Genomic DNA, 22,848 nt, shown 5'->3' with positions numbered 1-22,848 from the left:
CTCCATGGGCCATTTACATTCAACAACCCTAATGAAGAAGCCACAGAAAGCAGACCCTTAATAACTGGGATAATAGCAAACTTCCACTGAGGGCTTGTTATGTGCCAGGCACTGTGTGCAATGAATCACACACATTATCACACTTAATCCGCAAAATCCTTTGAGTAGATGCTATTACGATCCCCATTTTTACAGAAGAGAAAACCTCACAGGTTATTCTGCATCCCCAGAAGTTTCTCTGCTCTGAGCTAGGCAGTGTCGGAGTGTCCGTGACTCCCCAATTGATTGCTTAGATATTCATCAAATGCCCTCTCTGTGCCAGTGGTAGAGGACACGAAGATGATTTTCCCATGAAAGTCAGAGACATAGCCATGTCGCTCTCCCTGCAGCCTCCACTCATCCCTGATGATGGAAAAATCCAGGTGAGGATGAGGCCCATAATATGCTTCATCAAAGAGCCACCAAGGTTGGCTTTTGCTGGTGGCTCAGTGGTTAAGAATCCTCCTGCCAATGCAGGCGACATGGGTTCGAGCCCTGGTCCGGGAAGATCCCACATGCCGCGGAGCAACTAAGCCCGTGCGCCACAACTACTGAGCCTGTGCTCTAGAGACCGCGAGCCAAAACTACTGAAGCCCGCACGCCACAACTACTGAAGCCCGCGCACCGCAACGAAGAGTAGCCCCCGTTCGCCGCAGCTAGAGAAAGCCCGCGCACAGCAACAAAGACCCAACTCAGCCAAAAATAAATAAATAAATAAATTTATATATATAAAGAAAAAAGAATCTGCCTGCCAGTGCAGGGGACACAGGTTCGAGCCCTGGTCTGGGAAGATCCCACGTGCCATGGAGCAACTAAGCCCATGTGCCACAACTACTGAGCCTGTGCTCTAGAGCCCGCAAGCCACAACTACTGAAGCCCGTGCACTTAGAGCCTGTGCTCCGCAACAAGAGAAGCCACCGCAATGAGAAGCCCGTACACCGCAACGAAGAGTAGCCCCCGCTCGCCACAACTAGAGAAAGCCCGCACGCAGCATCGAAGACTCAATGCAGCCAAAAATAAATAAATAAATAAATAAAAAGAGCCACCAAGGTTTATGAGTATGTGCGTGGGGGGTGTGAAGGTGGGGTGGGGAAGGGGGCATGAGTTAAATACCAGCTCTGTCCTAGGCACTGTTTGGCATTTTGCATGCATTTTCTCATTTGATCTCATTCAGTTTACTTTTATTTATTGAACTTAATCTTTTACACTTCCCTCTTCTCTAGGCCATCTCAGATCTTTTTAGCTCTTTCCAACTGACCTACTTCCATCCTAGACCCAGTCACCAAACCACCTATTTTTCCCATAGGGACTAATACAGCAGCCTCCTTACTAGCCTTCTGGCTCCTGCTCGTACCTGCCTCAGCCTCCACACAGCTGCCAGGGTACTCCTCTGATTATAAGTTAGAACATGCCACTCCTTCCGCTAAAGCCTCCCATGGCTTCAATCACTCTTGGATTTAAATGTCCACGTCACACTGCAAGACCCAGTTCCTGCTTACCTTTCCAACCTCACGTCACTCCTTCCACCCCTACTCACCCAATTTCAGCCACATTGACCTTCTTTCCGTTCCACGATTGTGCCAAATCCTTTCCCACTCCAGGGCCTTTGCTCTTGCTGTGCTTTTGCTTAGGATAGTCTCTCTTTCCCCAACTCTTCTCAAGGCTGGCTCATCCCATTCTTTAGATGTCAGCTCAAATGCCAACTCCTTGGGGGAAAACTTTTGCTCACCAAGCTGTGAAAGCAGCCCCTTTCCTACCCCCAGAAGGGGGTATTGCACATCACTCAATATTCTTCCTATTTAACTTATTTGTTTCTGTGTTTGTTGTCAGCCTCCTACTAGAACCAAGTTCCATAAGGACAAAGAACTTGCCTGGTACTGCTTGCCAATGTGTTCCCAAAGCCTTGGCCTGGCACACAGTAGTTGCTCCACTAATATTTGCTGAATTAGCAATGTTAGCAAACGAACCCTCCCAAGGACTCCCGAGGTGGACATCTCAGGACATTCTTATTCTGTAGCTCAAGAAACCGAAGCTCAGGGCAGGCCTGGGATTCAAACCTATGCCAGGCCTCTTGTAACTATGCCAGGCCTCTTGTAACTATGCCAGGTAGTCTCTCAAGGCCATTAAAATACAAGATGCAGGCTACACCATGGATGAACCTTGAAAACATGCTTAAATGAAAGAAGACAGACAGAAAAGGCTTCATCGTGCATGATTCCATTTATATAAAATGTCCAGAAGAGGCAAACCCAGGGAGACAGAAAGCAGACTAGTGGTTGTCAGAGGCTGAGGGCAGGGGGAGACGGGGAGTGACTGCTTAATGGGTACAGAGTTTCCCTTTGGGGTGATGAAAATGTTCTGCAATTAGATAGCAGCGATGATTGCGCAACACTGTGAATATACTAAGTGCCACTGAACTGTACACTTAAAAATGGTTAAAATGGTAAGTTTAGTGTTATATATATTTTGTAATAATAATAACAATAATAAAAGCAAGGAAGATTCCCCAGGAGAGCCAGGTACCCACAGCCATTTGGAAGTTGAGCCAGGAACCCACTCCAAGCCGTGGTCCCCTCGGTCCCTCCGTGGTGCTGGCTGCAGATGTCATTGTCCTGACCTTCTGCAGGATCTGCCTGCCAGCGAGGTGGACTGTTTCACAATTAACCCTAATCTAAAAGAATAACATTTTACTTTGCAACTTCATAGTGTTTCTCTTTGTAATTTACCCTTTCTCTTTAATCAGGATGATCATCCAAACAATCATCTATATATATAACTTGTTTTTAATCCAAGAGACAATGTAGCCTGCCGAATGCTGATGTGAAATCCTGTCCGACTGCCGCTCTCAATATTTGAGTTTCTATTTTTAGCCCTAAACAGAAAACTGATTCAAACAAATATTATTCTGGAGAAGTGGTGAGTTCTGTAGTGTTTTTACCAAGGAAAGTCTCTCTCAAACAGAACTGAGAGGGGATGCAGTGGGGACTGGGGTGGCGCTCTGTGCTGGAAGATGCCGCAAACATCTTTCTGACCCCAAAGCTGGAACATTATCCAGTCCCCAAACTTAACAGAATGCTTCTCATTTTGCTCCCAAATGTCAAATCTCCCCATGCTCTAACCATCAGAGTGCTTTATCAGGGTTAGAAATGCTGACATCTTGATTTTTCCCCTGAATTCAATGAAATAGGCTAGACAACACTAGTAAGATGGTGTTTTCAGGACTGTTTGGAATGAGGCCACGGTGTGATTGTTCACTGCCTTTTTGGGTCACCTGGGCAGAGTAGGCTTAAGAGAGGCTGCCTGGGTCCAGGTCACTGGTAAGTGAATGAGTAAATGGCACATCATTCACTCAATCAGCACTTCAACAAATGCCTACTAAGTGCCAGTCACTGTGCTAAACCCATTATTTCATTTTAATGGAACAAGTTATTACTCAACTCCTACTGTGCACTGGGAATAAAGAGTGAACAAGGTGAACAAGTTCGCTGCTGCCAGAGTTGATGATCTGTGTAGACTCTAGAGCTGCACTGTCCAATATGGTGGCCACAAAAGACATGTGGCCGTTGAACAGTTAAAATATGGCTAATGCAGTTGAGAAAATGGAATTTTAATCGTATTCAATTTTAATTAATTTTAATTAAAAACTGAAGCAGTGTAAAATATTTTTCTGTTAAACACAACTTTATTTGTTCTGGTAGGACTACATTTTACTTTAACTGCTGTATCACCTAAGATTTTATTCTTTTACTATGTTTCATGTGTCAAGCAAGTACATTGCTTCCAACATTACATATTAACACATCATCAATCTATAAGGTAAAAACAGACTAATTTCAGATGATTTTTTTCTGTATACTATGTAACAATGTAATTTGCTTGTTTTGAGTATTTTATGCAGAGAGCATGAATTATGGTGAAACCTATGTAAATCATAGTTGGTAACTAAATTCAAATACTATTATTTTCATTATAATATAGTTAATTTATTTTTCTAGTTAAAAAATAACTATGGACAAATTTTGAAGTTTAAAATGAAGGCATACTACTGATGCAGAATTGAGTAGTGATTTGGAAGATAGGACTAAGACAGAACAGTAATGGGGAAAAGAGACTGGAATAAGGTATGTCACAAATTTCGTGATGAATGCCAGCTGTGCAGAGCCAAACAAAAAAGTTGTTTATTGTGTTAAAAAATTAAAGATAATAAAGTAGGCAATATTAATGAGGCAGTTTCAGCAATTACACAGTGATTTTGATTTTAAAATAGGTTCTTCTCAACAGTCAAAAAAGAATCAATGAAACTGGTCACCTGAAGTCGGAATTAAATGTTGTACAAAAGTTTTTTTACACAGTTTTAACAGAATCTGAGTTGTGACTTTGGCCAAATTATGAAACCACTTTGAGATGGAGAGAGTATAAAACCACTTTGTTTTAGTTACGGGTAGGCTGTAGAATGTAAAACTTTTCTAACAAAGTCAAAGACAAATTGATTCATAACTTGAAAAATTGTAGGAACTTTTCTTTTGCTTTAGATGAGTCGAAAGTTATAAAACTGGCCAATTAATACTTCGGGTGCATTTTACTTTAAATGACTTCCATATTCACAAAGAAATGTCAATTTGTAGCCCATAAAATGGAACTCCTGGAGTAGGTAGTTTTTAATCTTTTACATTTGTCAAAGAATTTTAGCTATGTATGAAAAAATTAGTTTCTCCCACGATGGATGGTATTCCAGCTGTTAGGTCAAAAATTTAGACTTAGTGGAATCTTAAAATGACTGATGGTTTCCTTATTGCTTAGTTCTGTATGAAACATATTGAAAATATCTGTGCTCAGTTTTATTAAGCAGACTCTATGAAAAGCATCATCATACAGTTGTTAAAATTGTTTCATATATACATGCAAGTGGAATCATTGCCAGTTTACAGAAATGGTGAAAGAAATTAAAGGCAATCAATGTAATGATCTTGTGTTCATTGCCAGTGCTTGTTGATTGAATTTTGGAAGAATTTTACAAAGATTTACTTTGCTGTTAACTCCAATTCAAGACTTTCTTGAAATTTAAGGGATGCTTGCCAAATACTCAATAATCAAAGACAAGAAAATGGCAGAATGATTTACATTTTTTGCCGATGCCACAATGGATGTGAACAAGCTAAACTTGCATCTCCAAGGAAAGGAAAAGCTCATTGTAACCTAAGTAGTCAAGTATGAGAATGCATGCTGTAAACAAGACTTTTCATAATACAAATCAACAATCATGATTTTTATATATTTAACATGAATTGATATGCTGAAGATTTTAATTGTAATTGACAGAATTTTATAAATTTACTGCAAAAACTACAAGAAAAATTTGAAGAATGCTTTGTTGGTATTGATAAATTTAGAGTTGCATAACTACACCTTTGAATTCAATATTATTTATACTGAGCTGATATAAGATTTAGTGAATTTACTTAATGTGGATAGACATAGTTTAGAAACTGATATCCTTATGGTTCAAAGTCAAATCATTTCTTCTGAAAATGATAAACCAGTTTTGTAATGTGGATGTGAATATTAAGAAAAAATGATTTTTTTGGTTATTGGATTCGATTTGGTTATTGGTTATTAAATTTGGTTATTGGAAAACTGAGCATATTTGGAACAACTTGGGAATGTGAATCTATGATTTTAATTGTTAATTTTATAAAGCATAAATACAGATCAAGTATTTCTTTGTTTTGTTTTACTTATTTATTTTTTTGTCAGCACTGTGCGGCTTGCAGGATCTTAGTTCCTCAACCAGGGATTGAACCCGTGCCCTTGGCAGTGAAAGCGCGGAGTCCTAACCACTGGACGGCAGGGAATTCCCCAGATCAAGTATTTCTGATGAAAATTTAGTATCCAAATTAAGATGGGTTGCAAATATAAGTTACACACTAGATTTTGAAAATTTAGAAAAAAGAATGCAAAATGTTTCATTAATGATTTTTATACTGATTTCACGTTGAAATTACAATATTTTGGACATGTTGGATGAAGAAGTTATTTATTAAATTTAATTTCATTTGTTTCTTTTAAACGTTTTTTTTAAAATGTGGCTACTAGTAAGTTTAAAATTACATACATAACTTGCATTATGTTTCTGATGGGCAGCATTGCTCTAGAGACACAGATAAATATCACAGCACTCATCATATTATATTCTAATGGCCTTGAGACAAAGCTAGGGCTTCATGCAAGCACATAGAACGGCTACCTGGTACCGTCTTGGAATACTTAGCAAAGGGTAGGGACATTAGAAGTTGGCTACAGAAATACTAGGCCATCTGCTGAAGTAACAGATGTTTGTAAGAACTGACCAATGATGGCTTTTCCATTCTCTATAGACTAATTTCCATCCCAATGGCAAGCATTCACATTTAGGTTACTTCACCATTGTCCAAGTTGTAGGAGTAGGTTCCTGACTTATGCACTAAGCAAAGCCAAGAGGGTTGAAGAGCGTGGGTTAATCTCAGCTGGTCTGAATTGATCCTGGCTAATCTTCTAATTCTAGCAACCACTGGCAATCACTATGGAATGTATTTACTAAAGATAAATGATGGTCTGTAACCATGAGTTCAACTTAGGGCAGGGTATATTGGCCTGTCAGCATCATTTAGTAAAAATAATTGGATTTATGATTTGCACCTGGTTTCAGTGGGGTCTTGGGGTTTCATCAGTTGAGTTGTGTCACGTGGGTGGAATGTGCCTATGTGACCAGCTCACTAAGAAAGGACCTCCACAATGAGCTGACTTTGGGCTTCTTGGTACCCAGATGCTTCACATGCAGGCCAGTAGAGGTTTGAGACCTTGAGACAAAGGGTGTCCTGTGCAACCAGTTGTAAGACAAAACTTACACCTGAGATCTCTGGACCCCCTGCATTGCATATCCACGTCCTGCTGTTGCTGTGCTGTACCCCTTGTCTGTAATAAGACTGTTTCATGAGGGTAAATTGAGTGCCGGGAGTCCTTTTAGCAGTCAGACACATCAAATAGCTAATGTGTGATTCATGTACGAGTTCATCAACTGATTGTCTCCCCACAGAGGAGGCATATAGCTGACTGGCTAAAGCCTGAGCCCTGGGGTCCACTTGCCTGGGCTCAGAGTGAGGCTTCATCCTTTGCTAGCTGTGTCTCCTTGAGTGAGCGCATTGCCTAAATGTTTGCGTCCTGGCAAAATTCATGTGTTGGAATCTAACCTCCAAAGGGATGTTATTAGAAGGTAAGGCTTTGGGGAGGTAATTAAGCCATGAGAGTGAAGCCCTCATGAATAGAATTAGTGCCCTTACAAAAGGGACCCCAGAGAGCTATCTTGCTCTCTTTCCACCATAGGAGGATACAACGAGAAGACGGCAGTCTTCAACCTGCAAAAGAGCTCTCACCGGAACCCGACCATGTTAGCAACTATCAATAGATCTCGGACTTCCAGCCTCCAGAGCTGTAAGAAATAGATTTCTGTTGCTTAAAGACCACCCAGTCTATGGTACTTTGTTACATCAGCCTGGACTGACTAAGACACAGTGAGTTACTTAATCTGTATAATGGGGAACTAATAATGCCTACATCAAAGGATTTGATGAGCGCATCCTCACGCAAGGTTTTAGAAAGATGCCTGGCACAGAATAGCGCTCTTTTTTTTTGCTGTTGTTGTTTTTGTTTTGTTTTGTTTTTGCTTAACTGAAAAAAATTCTTTATACCCTCTTCAGAGACCGAAGAGTCAATGTTCAGAAGTCAGTAAATCATGAGAAGGATGTTGTAAGTTCAGAGAAAGTTCAGTCAGAGCAATAGTTTCTTCAACAGAATAGCACTCAGTACGTGTTTACCCCAGTTATTAGCAAATTCTGCCTGTAGAGTCCCAAGAAGCAAATTTCTAGAAGTTTTCTGTCTTTGTTTTTAGCCTCCAAGAGTTCATAAACATTGCGGTCTAGACTCTGAGCACCTCTCTACACAATTTAAAAGAACTTACTATGATAAGAAAAAGCACAGACATGATCATTTATCAATTTGTCTCTATTTCTAGGCAGGAAAGTAGAGCACTAGGCTATGCTGTCAAAGCTATTGGATGGCTGTAAGGTCAAAAGACATAGGAAAAAAGGTTCTGAAAATTACAGTCATACAAACGTAAGGGGTCTTCTTATTCTTGTTCCTTTTTACAATCTCTCTTGGGAATTTCACCCCTTGCAAAGCTTTGCCCATCAACTTAGGCAAAATGACTACCATGCCTACCCCTTCAGTCCTGATTTCTATCCCAGGTCCCAGTTCCACAACCCAAACTGTCCACTGGATGGTTCCACCCGTAGATCAGGCAGGGACAGCAACTTTGAATATGTTATCTTTGACTCACGGTTGCCTCCTAGCCTGCCTCCACACCAGCTTTCTAGTGGCACGGAAATCAATCTGGGGTATTAATGTTGGTGCTATGTGCCCTCAGATTCATTCCTCCCCCTTCCCCTGCTCAGCTCAGCATGCACAAGGGAGGCGACCTCTGCAGGCTGCAATTCTCAGGCTTCTTGTGTCAGCTGGCTTCTTGTAGAGTTCCCCTAATGGGAGGCACTGGCTGGCATTTGGAAGTGGGGAGGAAGGGAGAAGCCAAGTTGCCTTCCCCCTTCTTTCTGCCCTGGGAGATCAGGGGGAACCCCAGTGCCCACGAGACAGGCTTGCCAATATCCCGACCTTCACAGATGACCCTATTCCCGGGCTCTGGTAAAACTGCCTCAACCCTTTGTCCTGCCAGTCTAGGCATGGCTGCAGCTTCTATCTGTTGCTGATCTTTGAGTAGCATCATCAACCTTTAGCAGAGTCAAGATTATTCATCACATTTCATTTATTGTGTTTGTTGTAAGATTCGGTTGTTTCTCTTGTAGCGCTCTATGAGTATATGAATCAGTAATGACCCTGTATTCACAAGTCACACATGCAAACCAGTGTCCTTATTTTCCTATGAGCCTTCAGGGCCTGCCAGTCAGGCAACAAGGTCATCTGATCAGTGCTTTAAGAATGCCCACGTGAAGACACCAGAGGGCTGTCTCCAATACTACATCACACTGTTTCCTGCTGTGATCCCCTTGCTTAACTTTAAGCAGAGGAACTCAGCCCTCAAGGCAGGAGCCTAGTGAAGAAATATGGCAGGAAAATGCTGCTCTATGTAACCGAGGCGAGCAGAGCCTGCTACTGACCAGCAGAACGAATAGTTATTTCCTCTTCACCCAGAAGGGCACAGTATCACACCATTGCAGAATCTGGTGGTGGTGATGGTGAGGGTTCCTACGTGGAAGTTCTCTGCAAAATCATTCTCACTGATTGATCTAACTATACACCATCATGCTTGGAATGGGCAGGATGGATGTACATGACAGATAAAAAGAGGACAATTAACACCTCAAAGCAGAGAAAGAGAACGCAAGAGCAAACTGCATGAAATTCAGAACTCGAAGAGATCTTACTATAATAAAGGAAACAGAAAATTGAGTCAATGAGCCATAAAAGTAAGAGTTAGAAGAACTCTTGGATCACATTGAACTCAGGTTCTTCAGTTTGCCAATAAAGAAACTGAGGCCCAAAGGAGGTAAGCATTCTGTCTAGGTTCACTGGTTAGTGAATGACACAGAAAGGACCAGAATCCAGACAGCTGCCTTTTCTCTAGGCCCTTGCTTCTCAAAGTTTGTGGACCAGAGGCACGAGAACCTGTACCTGCTAGGAGCCTGCTAGCGATGCAGAACCTCAGGCCCCACCCCAGACCTACACCTTCGGAATCTGCATTTTAACAAGACCCCAGGTGACTTACATGTACATCACATTAATTTAAGAAGCAGTGCTCGAAACCACACTCTGATTCCTCTGGGGCTTCCTGTTCACCCACAGCCAGAACTGGGGTAGAGATGTTTAATATTTCTTGAGAAAAGTACTGGCTCTGTAACTTATAGCAGAAGCTGATATTAGAGCTCATAAATACAGGAAAGGAAAGTATAAATCATGTTGAATGAGGACTTCTAGATTGGTTTTGTTACCTGGCATCCACTTGTATGACTTAAAAACAGCTTCTAAGAATCAGAAGACTGGAACATAGAAGGAACGAGATAAAAATGTGTCAAGCAAATTAATAAAACCTTGTCATATGTGGAGAAAATATTTCAGGACAGAGACTCTTAGATATTCAATTTAATACACATTTGTTGAGCACCTACTATGTGCTAGGTGCTGTGTTAGGTGTGGGGATACATTTATGACTAACACATAGACTGAGAAGCTCATTTCAGAGCATGTGCACCTAGAAAGCAAGGACTTATCTTCCCTCTTCTCCCTTTAAATGTGCCCTGCACACACACATACACTTTGCCAATATTCACAAGTATCGTTCTAATTGGAAGCTTTCCACACCTTAGTCATACAGCAGGAATTGTTGAGTGATGGGGGTGGATTGGGATATAAGAACTTGGCTTCTCAACCTTCTGTACTTTTGAATCCATCCCCCAGTGGGATTGGGAAATCCTTCTTATCTAATCTCTCCACATTCCCTCCCTCTGCCCCTTCTCTGCAGAGGACTGAGTCTCAAGCGGTTTGATGAAGAGATGGAGGTTAGCTACTTCCCTTGGAGCCGTGGCCCCCTGTGTCCTGGGCCAGCTGCTGACGGACTTCCCTGTTTCCCCTCTGCAGGGCATCTCCACCCTTGAACTGCCTGAGTAGCTGTGTTGAAAGTTGGCCTTAAGTTTATCTTGAATTGAAAATTACATTATCAATTCCTGGGCTGGGCCGGCACCCAGCTACACTTCTTCACTGTGGCTGAGATAAGAGAAGGAAAAAATTCATCCAAAGCTGGTCACTCTGTCTTTCTGCAGAAAGGGACTTAAGCCAAAGGCCAATGAGAGGAAAGGGAATAAAGGCTTCAAGGTCCCTGGCTGGTGTTCACAGCAGGATATACCGTCCAGAAGGACTCTAGCTGGAAAGAAGGCATAGCCTCTTTGTTAAAATAGCAGTGATGATGATGGTGACATCAGCCAATATTATGAAGCTTCTAATATGCGCTAGGTACAGTGCTACCTACTTTACATGCATCGCCTTATTATTTAACCTTTACAACAACCCTATGAGATACTTTTTTTAAAACCATGATCTTTCTACAGACTGATTCTGCAGGAGACCTGACAGGATTAAAGAAAAGAAATACAACTTAAATTCATTGCACTTTAATTATCTACCAGGCCCCATGCTGGGATTTTTCATGTGTCAGAAGATAGTGGAACAGTGTAGTCGTCAACAAATATTATCTCACTCATTGGAGGAATACTTATTGAGTTCTACTAGGTGCTAAGTACTCCATAGTCATAGTCTCATTACTGCCAATGACAATCCTATAGGATAGGTACTGTTATCGCCATCTTGTAGAAAAGGATGCTTACATGTTGTTTTTCTCCCCCCACCTCCTTTTTTTTTTTTTAGTGACTATTTACTGAATGCTGGCTATGTTCTAGGACTGGGATAGACTGGTATATGAAGCAGTCAGTGCCCTGACTTCATGAAGCTTAGTTTGCAGACAAACAAATAAATAAAAAAAGAAAATGTTAGGTAGTGATAAAAACTCTGATATAAATGAAGCAGGGTTATATGATAGAAAGTGCCTGGGGCTACTTTAGATTCAGGAGTCATTTCTGAGGAGGTGACATTTTAGATGAGCACTGAATGACAAGAAGGAGTGAGTCATGCCAAGATCTTGGAACAAAGCCTTCCAGGCAGAGAGAAGGGGTAACACAGAAATCCTAGGGCCTGCAGAACAAGCCTGGAGAGTCCAAGGAACAGAAAGAACCACGGCCAGCGTGGCTGGAGTTGAATGTCAGAGGTGGGAGGCCACAGAGGATGGCAGGGAGCCTTACACATCAGGGCAAGAAGTTGGGAATCGATCCAAATGGGAAGTCCTGGGGGGTGAGAGGCCTAACAGGGCAGAAGTTATTTTTAAAAGCTCACTCTGGTTTCTGTGATGAGAAATCGCCTGTAGGAGACAAGGGTGGAAGAAGGTTAAGTGGCCTTAGTACGAATTTCAAACGGGATATGAGAGTGGCCAAGAGGAGCGTGGCAGGGGAGATGGAGAAGAGGGGGTGGAGGGGTCAGAAGTGCTTGCTGAGGCAGCGGAAGGCCCCAGCACACTGGGTAAGCAGTTGGAGGGAAAAGCTTGGTCTTTGTAGTTTCCACAGAGCGTGGACAAGAGCCTGGCATTTTGTAGGTGACTGATAACTATTTGTTGGACTGAACTGATGCTTAGTGTTTGCTGTACTGGATCTGTTTGCCTGTTAGAAAGCTCAAGATATATACCAGGAGACCTCAGGCAAACATGAGTGATATAGTATTGGTGCTCCCCAGGCCTCACTGGGGTCAACTAATAAATTTAATGATCCCAAAAGATTAAAACTGAAGAAGTCGAATATGAACTAGGTCCAATTAAAGCCATTTAACTTGTGTGAGCCTTTTCAATAATATGGGGATCAAAACATCTTCCCTGGAGAGCTGTTTTGGAGCAGAGAGGTGATGTATGTAAAAAAATCCCATCCATTGCCTTATTGGGGGAAGAAGTTCAACAAAGGGAAGCTGTCATCATATGGAACAATACCCTGGGGCCTCACTGGCCTCCTAAGACAGCACCCACCCTGTATTGTCCGTGACATCAATAAGATGCCCAGGTGAAGGCAGGAAATATGGAATGACAGAGTAAGGACCTCCAAAAATCTGTTCCTCCATAAAAGCATCAATAGTGGCCAAAAAAATTGTGAAAATCAACATTTTCATAACTCTGGAAATTAGCCAAAGGCTTGTAATACTCTGAGGAGCATTTATTCAAGAAAAAACACTTAAATTTGGTAAGGTCAGAGTCCTATGGAATTTTAACTTGCCCTATTCTCATCTCCCTCTTCTGAGTTCTGCAGTAGCCTTGAAAAGCAGCAGCTTACCCCCAACAGCAGCTGTGAAGGCCAGCAGCCTAGCAGTCACTGGAGGAGGCAGACGGGTTGGAGCGCCTCAAAAGCCACATCTCCAGAGAACCGGCATGACTTGCCCCGTCCAGCAGCATTCTGGAAAAGCTCCATTCACAGGGCTTGATTATTTCTTTTGACTGGACTCAGGGCTTCTCGGTGGGAAAAGCCCTAGCTCCAGGACATTTGTTGAAAAAAACTCATAGTTGTCTGGGGTAACAATACCAGTTGGGGAAAAGAAGAGCCTGGCCAAAAGGCTCAAAAGCTCAAAGGGAGGATCTAAGGAATGAGATGTTTATAGGCAGGCTTTGAAAACCTCTGACATACTCCTGGGGATGTAAAAGGATGCACTCATGTGAGGGGTTGTGTGCATGCCCAGGAAAGACCTGAGAAAGCCCTGGCTAACTTTGAGGCCATGCTCAAGCAGGAAATGAAAGCAAAGGCAGAATTATAAACTGCTGGAGTGCTAAAGGTAATCCCCCAAAACACACATGGAGCCCCTCGGCAAAGGATGGGAGACATTGGTTTAAAGAAATCTCTGTCCAATTGTTAGCTGATCACTGAGCTAACTGAGCAGAGACTTCAGTAGCCACACATGTTGGGGGAATATAGACTATTCAGAATTATTCCAGGAAAGTCACTAAACAAACAGGAACAACAACAACACACAGCAACATTAGAAGGGAAGTGATCTGATTTCTAGAGTTGCCACATTACATTATTTAAATGCCCAGTTTTCAACAAAAGGTAGTTCTTTGAAAAGATTGATAAAATTAACAAACCTTTAGCTAGACTAGCTAGTTTCACCAAGAAAAAAAAAATACAAGTTACTAAAATTAGGTATGAAAGGAGCTAAATCACAACTGATATTACAGAAATTCTAAAAAACATAAGAGAAACTATAAACAACTATATACCAACAACTTAGATAATCTAGATGAAATGGACAAATTCCTAGAAAGACACACACCACTAAAATTGACTCATAAAGAAACAGAAAACCTGAATAGACCTATAACAAGAAGTCGAATCAGTAATTTTGAAACTTACCACAAAGAAAAGTTCAGGCCCAAATGGCTTTACTGGTGAATTTTAACCAAACATTTAAGGAAGAATTTTCACAAACTCTTCCTCAAAAATAGAAGAGAATACTTCTCATTCTAAGAGGTCAGTATTATCCTGACATCAGAATTAGACAAAGACATCATACAAAAAGGAAACTACAGACCAATACCTTTTATAAACATAGATGCAAAAATTCTCAAAAAAATTACTAGCAAACTGAATCCAGCAACATATAAAAAGGAATTATACATCATGACTAACTGGAAATTATTCCAGGAATGTAAGCTTGGTTTAACATTAAAAATTAATCAATGTAGTATACCACACTAATATATAATAAAGGACCAAAAAATTGTGATCATCTCAATAGACACAGAAAAAGCATTTGACAAAATCCAACACCCTTTCATAATAAAAAATACTCAACAAAATAGGAAAAGGACAGAACTTCCTCAGCCTGATAAAAGGTATCTACAAAAAACCCACTGCTAGCATCATGAAAGATTTTCCCTTAAGATCAGGGAAAAGACAATGTTTGTTCTCACGAATTCTATTTAACATTGTACAGGAGGCTCTAGTCGCAGCAATTAGACAAGAAAAAGAAATAAAAGGCATCTAGATTGAAAAGAAAGAACTAAAACAGTTTCTATTTGCAGATGACATGATCGTATGATAGAAAATACTAAGGAAGCTACACACACACACACACACACACACACACACACACACAGAGCTAATAAGTGAGTTTAGTAAGGGTATAAGATATAAAATCGACTTACAAAAATCAGTTGTATCTTTACAGAGTAGCAATGAATAATCTGAAAACTAAATTAAGAAAACAATTCCATATACAATAGCAAGAAAAATAATAAAATATTTAGGAATAAATTTAACATAAAAGAGTAAAACTTGTACACTGAAATCTACAAAACATTATTGAAAGAAATTAAATAGAAAGACACCTCATGTTCATGCACTGGAAGATTCAATATTGTTTAGATGACAATACTCTCTGAATTGATCTATAGAGTCAATGCTATCCGTATCAAAAACCCAGCTGGCCACTAGGCAGAAACTAACAAGCTGTCCCTAAAATTCATATGGAAATGCAAGGGAACTTAGAATAGGGGAAAAAAATCTTCAAAAAGAAGAACAATTTTGGAGGATGTGATGGTCAGTTTTATGTGTCAACTTGGCAAGGTATAGTTCCCAGTTATTCAAACACTAGTCTAGGTGTTGCTGTGAAGGTACTTTGTAGATGTGATTAACATCTACAGTCAGCTGACTAACTGTAGGAAATCATCGTCCATAAATGAGTGAGCTCGAGCCAATCAGGTGAAAGGCCTTTAGCACAGAAGTAAGGCTTCCTTGATGAAGAGGAAATTATAGCTATGGACTGCAGCATGAGTACCTGGCGAGGAGAGTCTAGCCTGCTCCTCCTGACACCCTACCCTACGGATTTCAGACTTGGCTAGCTAGCCCACACAATCACATAAGCCAACTCCTTGCAATAAATCTCTGGCTCTGTTTTTCCAGTAGAACACTGACTGAAAGAGAGGACTCACATTTCCTGATTTCAAAACTTACTACAAAACTGTAGTAATCAAGACTGTGTGGAACTGGCATAAAGAATACTGACATCAATCAATGGAGTAGAATTGAGAGTCCAGAAATAAACACATACATTTATGGTCAATTGGTTCTTAACAGGGTGCCAAGACAATTCAATAGGTAAAGAATAGTCTTTTCCACAAATGGTGTTGAGAAGACTGGATTTCCATGTGCAAAAGAATGAATCTGGATTCCTACCTCATACCATAGACAAAATTTAACTCAAAATGAACCAAAAACCTAAATGTAAGAACGAAAATAAAAATAATAATAAATTGAACTTCATCAAAATTTAAAACTTTTTTGTTTCAAAGAACACTAGTAAGCAAATGAAAAGACACCCACAGAGTGGGAGAAAATACCGGCAAGTCATATATCTGATAAGGGTACAGTATCCAAAATATGTGAAGAACTCTTACAACTCAAGAATAAAAAGGCAAAAAACCCAATTTAAAAATGGGCAAAGAATTTGAACAGCCCTTTCTCCAAAGAAGACATACAAATGGCTAATGAGCACATGAAAAGATGTCCAACATCATTAGGCATTAGAAAAATGCAAATCAAAATCACAATGAAAAAAAATCACAACTGCACATCCACTAGGATGGTTATAATAATTAAAAATAAATAGAAGGAAAATTGGAGAAATTGGAACCTTCATACATTCTTTGTAGGAGTATAAAATGGCACATAAAATGGTACAGCCCTTTGGAAAAGAGTTTTGCAGTTCCTCAAAAAGTTAAACGTAGAAATACCATATGCCCCTGGAATTGCATTCCTAGGTATACATTCAAGAGAACAGAAAACACACACCCCACAAAAACTTGTACATGAACATTGCAGCATTATTCAGAATAGGCAAAAAGTGGCAGTAACCCAAAAGTCCACCAATAGATGAACGGATAAACAAAACATGGAATACAATGGAACATTATTCAGCCATAAAAAAGGATGAAGTACCGACACATGCTATAATGTGGATGAACCCTGAAACCAGTATGCTAGATAAAAGAAGCCAGACACAAAAGGACAAATATTGTATGATTCTACTTATATGAAATATATAGACCAGGCAAATTCATAGAGACAGAAAGCAGACTAGAGGTTATCAGGGACTGGGAGGAGATTCTTTATGAGATGGTGAAAATATTCTAAAATAAGATAGTAGTGAAGGTTACACCACACCGTGAATATATTAGAAACACTGAATTTTACACTTTAAAATCGTGAATTTTATGTCATGTGAACTGTATCTCAGTAAAATTGTTATTAAAAAAAAAAGAAAAAGAAGAAGGCCCCTGTCCCGGGCCCACATACAAAAAGTACATAGAAAATAAACTGAGTAAGCGTAGAGTACACATAGAGTACGTAGAGGCAGTACATCTCTGCCTCTTGGGATCTGGCACTTAGTGCTGGCACAGTGATCCAAGCCTTAAACATCCATTCCCGTGACCGACTAACACTGTCCTGGTCCTAGGGATCACTTCTCTAACATCTCTTACCCTATGTCCTTGAAACAGAAGACAACCATGATTGTATACCGTGAAGGTTTGTGAGTTGTACCACTGCCAGCAGAAGCGATGGACACTGCTTGGAGAGCAGGAAGGATTGCAGTGGCAAAAGCAGTTCAGGTCACCTTATCTTTGATAAAGGAGGCAAGAATATACAGTGGAGAAAAGACAGCCTCTTCAATAAGTGGTGCTGGGAAAACTGGACAGGTACATGTAAAAGTATGAAATTAGAACACTCCCTAACACCATACACAAAAATAAACTCAAAATGGATTAGAGACCTAAATGTAAGACCAGACACTATCAAACTCTTAGAGGAAAACATAGGCAGAACACTCTATGACATACATCACAGCAAGATCCTTTTTGAGCCACCTCCTAGCGAAATGGAAATAAAAACAAAAATAAACAAATGGGACCTAATGAAACTTAAAAGCTTTTGAACACCAAAGGAAACCATAAATAAGATGAAAAGACAATCCTCAGAATGGGAGAAAATATTTGCAAATGAAGCAACTGACAAAGGATTAATCTCCAAAATTTACAAGCAGCTCATGCAGCTCAATATCAAAAAAACAAACAACCCAATCCAAAAATGGGCAGAAGACCTAAACGGACATTTCTCCAAAGAAGATATACAGATTGCCAAAAAACACATGAAAGAATGCTCAACATCATTAATCATTAGAGCAATGCAAATCAAAACTACAATGAGATATCATCTCACACCGGTCAGAATGGCCATCATCAAAAAATATACAAACAATAAATGCTGGAGAGGGTGTGGAGAAAAGGGAACCCTCTTGCACTGTTGGTGGGAATGTAAATTGATACAGCCACTATGGAGAACAGTATGGAGGTTCCTTAAAAAACTAAAAATAGAACTACCATACAACGCAGCAATCCCACTGCTGGGCATATACCCTGAGAAAACCATAGTTCAAAAAGAGTCATGTACCAAAATGTTCATTGCAGCTCTATTTACAATAGCCAGGACATGGAAGCAACCTAAGTGTCCATCAACAGGTGAATGGATAAAGAAGATGTGGCACATATATACGATGGAATATTACTCAGCCATAAAAAGAAACAAAATTGAGTTATTTGTAGTGAGGTGGATGGACCTAGAGTCTGTCATACAGAGTGAAGTAAGTCAGAAAGAGAAAAACAAATACCATATGCTAACACATATACATGGAATCTAAGAAAAAAAAAAAAAGGTCATGAAGAAACTACGGGCAAGACGGGAATAAAGACACAGACCTACTAAAGAATGGACTTGAAGATATGGGGAGGGGGGAAGGGGAAGGGGGAAGGGTAAGCTGGGACGAAGTGAGAGAGTGGCATGGACATATATACACTACCAAACGTAAAATAGATAGCTAGTGGGAAGCAGCTGCATAGCACAGGGAGATCAGCTCGGTGCTTTGTGACCACCTAGAGGGATGGGATAGGGAGGGTGGGAGGGAGGGAGACACAAAAGGGAAGAGATATGGGAACATATGTATATGTATAACTGATTCACTTTGTTATAAAGCAGAAACTAGCACACCATTGTAAAGCAATTATACTTCAATAAAGATGTTTAAAAAAAAATAGTAGCTTAAACAAGAGAAAAAAAAAAAAGCACTTCAGTAAAAGATAAATTAATCAACTTGTCAAATTCTTCTTCCCAGTCTGAATGCAATAGATTCTTGTACCACAAACTATCATTCCCAGTATAACCGAGCATCCATTTTCCTGTTTTGCTTTGTATTCCAATCAGTGCTTCTGAAAGTTCTCACAAATCAGAGTACATTTACAACAGTTTCACATGGCTGAGAAAAATTTTGTAATATTACATGTTATGAGTCAAATTGTGTGCCCTTAAATTCACATGTTGAAGTCATAATCCCCAACAGCTCAGAATGTGATCTTATTTGGAAACAGGGTAACTTGATTACAGAGGTAATCTGTTACCCCTGTAATCATGCTTAAAAGGGGTCATTGGGATGGGTCCAAATACAATATGACTGGTGTCCTTATGGAAAGAGGAAATTTGGAGACACACACAGGGAGAATGCCATGCGAGTATCAAAGCAGAAAATGGGGTGATGCACCTACAAGCCAAAGAATGTCCAAAGAATACACACTATGTGAAAATCTTGTTTAGAACAACATAGGTATTCATTCTGCTGAAATGAAGGCAATAAAAAAAGTTTTAATGGAACGAATATGTAACAATCTATGAATTACATGTAATATCTCTGGCCCCATTTACAGAATATCCAGACATGAAGAAGAATGATTAAAGTAGCCATTTTTGATAGTACCTGGCTTCCAGGCATATACAAACCATAATTTTGCATGTATTTTTAACTTTTGTCATTATGAAGGTATATATGTCAATGTGGGAGGACAGAACATATTTCACTGAACAGTTTGCTAGCCTGATTTACAACATTTAAATATGTAGATGTGTGGTATGTGGGCCTCCACTTGTGCTCATGCCCCAGGTCCGATAATTGTTAGAGGTGGGCAGGACCCAGCAATGACAGAAGAAAGCTAGCCTGCAGCTATGAACAGAAGACAAACCAACAGCTCTAACTTGCTCCTACTACAAACTAAAATGCCATCCTGGAAGCTTCATGTGAGGACCTGATGCAGTCCCTAGAGGGAGTGGCGAGTGCCTCACATGCTTTGCCTTCCTGGGCCATAGTCCCCAGGGCCCTACAAGCCCATCCCAGACCAGGGGTATATAGCCCTGTGGCCTCAGTGGGCACTCAGCTCTCACCAGGTTTCATACACCTAATATATTTCACTGTTCCAAATGTCAGGTGCGTCATGAACTTGCATTTGGTTTCCTTGCAGTAACTCTTGCAGTGCCACCTTCAAGCAAACAGAGCCATCTTATAACTGCACTTTACTCCTGCGTTGGGAAAGGACTGTGCAGTTTGACAAAAGGCTTTCAGAGCACTCCTCAATGCGGTGATATATGGCTATTATTTTGTTACGTCCTGCCTGTCCCCTTGTAGGGAGGTTTGGCTGCTTGTTGAGGGCTATGAGGATAGAGAAGGGAACTAGCATTCCATTTGGGAGTAAGTCTTAGGAAGAAAGGAACTCTTAGAGATAGGGTAAGTGGTGGCAGCTGAGAAAGGAGAAAAAAGCAGGATACATCGCCAGTTTCTAAGGGAATGCGAGAAAAGGGTATCAAAATGCCAAACTGAGGATAAAGATTGAGCTGCAGAAGGCCCTGTGGGATTTCCAACTTTGATTGTATTTTTTTTGCAGCTCCCTCCAAGCAAACATGGCAACTGTACATTTCATGCTATTGCCGATTAACATGATGGATAAATGGACAGCTAACAAAAAACAGAGTGCCTGACATCAAAGGATACTTGTAGCTACGGTTGAGCATCCTTAAGGAACTTCAATACGCTTTCCATAGATAGCAGCTCACAAAAGCAGAATACTATCTTTGTATGAAATTAAAAACCATGAAAGATAGACTGGGTTCCTCAGAAAGGTAGCAGGAAAGAATGAAAACTTCAAGTCAGGACATAAAAGGGTTTAAAAATAATTTTGATACTAAAAAAAGGAACTCTGATGCAAATACAACAGGTAGAAAGTTAACAGCCCAGTGCTTAATAGCAAAGGCAGACTAGTGAACCACATTAATCAACCTAGGATACAGATTACAACATTTGAAACTCAGATTAACAGGAACAAATAAGGTACCAGCGTGGGAAGCATTTTTACAGCCCGTAACAAAAGTTTTCATCTTTGCTTACATAAGACTTCAAAGGGATTCCACATATCAACCAATAAGTGAGTTCATCAAAAAAAAAAAAAAAAAAGAAAAAAAAGGTTAACTTCAAGAAATGCAAGGCAGGGCTTCCCTGGTGGCGCAGTGGTTGAGAATCTGCCTGCCAATGCAGGGGACACGGGTGCGAGCCCTGGCCCGGGAAGATCCCACATGCCGCGGAGCAACTGGGCCCTTGTGCCACGACTACTGAGCTTGCGCTCTATAGCCCGTGAGCCACAACTACTGAGCCCACGTGCCACAACTACTGAAGCCCGCGAACCTAGAGCCTGTGCTCCGCAACAAGAGAAGCCACCGTAATGAGAGGACTGTGCACCGCAACGAAGAGTAGCCCCCGCTCGCCGCGACTAAAAAGAAACCCCGCGCACAGCAACGAAGACCCAACGCAGCCAAAAATAAATAAATAAATATTTATTATAAAAAAAAGAGAAAGAAATGCAAGGCACAGTGACCACACTTCTGATCTGTTTTAAGATGAATCAGCATTTTCTACCTGAGCAAGTAGAATGCAGTTAGCACTTGGGTGATTTTAAAGACTCTTTTAACAGTTGCCTTTAATTGGCTGATGAAATAGCAGAACAGTGTGGCTGAAAGCCAATGTTTATTTTTACCCATTACCTGTTTTATTAATGGGATTGTGGGCCACTGGGCCTCCAGGGACACACAAATATATTAAAATATCCCACACTGTAATTAAGAGGCACAGAGAGGATTAGAGCAAATTAAGCAGCTGTTGTATTTGCCATTGGTTTAGTCAAGGCCAGGCATTTTGATGCTCTCATGGCAGAACCCGGCAAGTTTTACTTCAGAAATCTACAAAATATGGAATATATTTTCTTGCAGAGCAAGCGTTTTAATAAATGGGTCTCCCCCCCCAAATAAAAATTATACATAAAGAAAAATATGCCAAGTGAATGTTCCTACAATGAAAGAAGAGATTCCCTTAGCCGGAAAAGGAAAAATGTATCAACAATAGTGTCAGTTAAAGAAACTGGATCTTGAGACTCTATTAAAAAGGGACTCAAAATGAATCAAACTTCCATGTAACTCTCATCCAGACCCCGGGCTTTCTTCTCCTAGGTGAGTCAGAACTTCTGCCTCTGAGTTTTTTAAAGGGAATAAAAATAAAGTGATCACCCAACAGATGACCTGTTCAATAACTAAAGCATCAGAAATATTTGCAGAAACGGAGAACAGATCCTTTTAAGCAAAGACTAGAGTTATAGGTTCCTAAGCCAGCACTGTTTCATTTTTTTTTGTTTGATTTTACCAAATCCATTGTGACTAAATGTTAGCTTAATTTTAAAATAGTACATGTAAGTAGATTTTTTGCTTTGATTGCTCAGAATCAACATTACCATGCTTGAGATTACTGCCAGTGCTGGTCTCCTATGAATCTTCATATCAAAGAAAAAGCAAAATGGAATGAGGGCAGGGCAAGATGGAATGAAATCTGGAAACACAGTGTTTTGACCCAAGCAGAGGACAACATGGCGTTTGCCCTAGCAACTCTGGAGAAGCGCTTAAAAAAGACAAGAAAGAAGATACAAGTACTTACGAGGACCCTGGACTTGCAGTGGGAGGGGGGCCTGAAGAAATGAAAAGAAAAACAAAAGAAACAGTCAGTCTGGGTTATTGGAGGGTGAACATCAGGACAGCCAAACCATTACAGACTGAAGTTCCCAGCCACCCCGAGGTGATATTTATTTTTCTGGAATTTATTATTTTGCTCCAGCTCTCCCAACCACCTCTATGAAAAAACATACCAGTGAGACTGTGTCTATATCCCGCGGTTCAGAGCCTGAAAAATGCTAAGACGAGGGCTAAACAATGAGTC

General features: G+C 40.5%; 1 protein-coding gene across 1 annotated transcript in view; it reads right to left on the bottom strand.

Moving 5' to 3' along the window:
* The window catches only part of ROR1 (receptor tyrosine kinase like orphan receptor 1), a 207,869-nt gene that overhangs the window by 101,139 nt on the left and 83,882 nt on the right, over positions 1-22,848 (bottom strand). The window contains exon 4 of the mRNA XM_036824114.1: positions 22,570-22,600. Within this exon, the coding sequence (XP_036680009.1) occupies positions 22,570-22,600 (31 nt within the window). The remainder of the gene's footprint in view (positions 1-22,569; positions 22,601-22,848) is intronic.

This window comes from Balaenoptera musculus, chromosome 1 (genome assembly GCF_009873245.2).
Source record: "Balaenoptera musculus isolate JJ_BM4_2016_0621 chromosome 1, mBalMus1.pri.v3, whole genome shotgun sequence".
NCBI lineage: Eukaryota > Metazoa > Chordata > Mammalia > Artiodactyla > Balaenopteridae > Balaenoptera > Balaenoptera musculus.
This window is presented reverse-complemented; position numbering and strand designations above follow the sequence as displayed.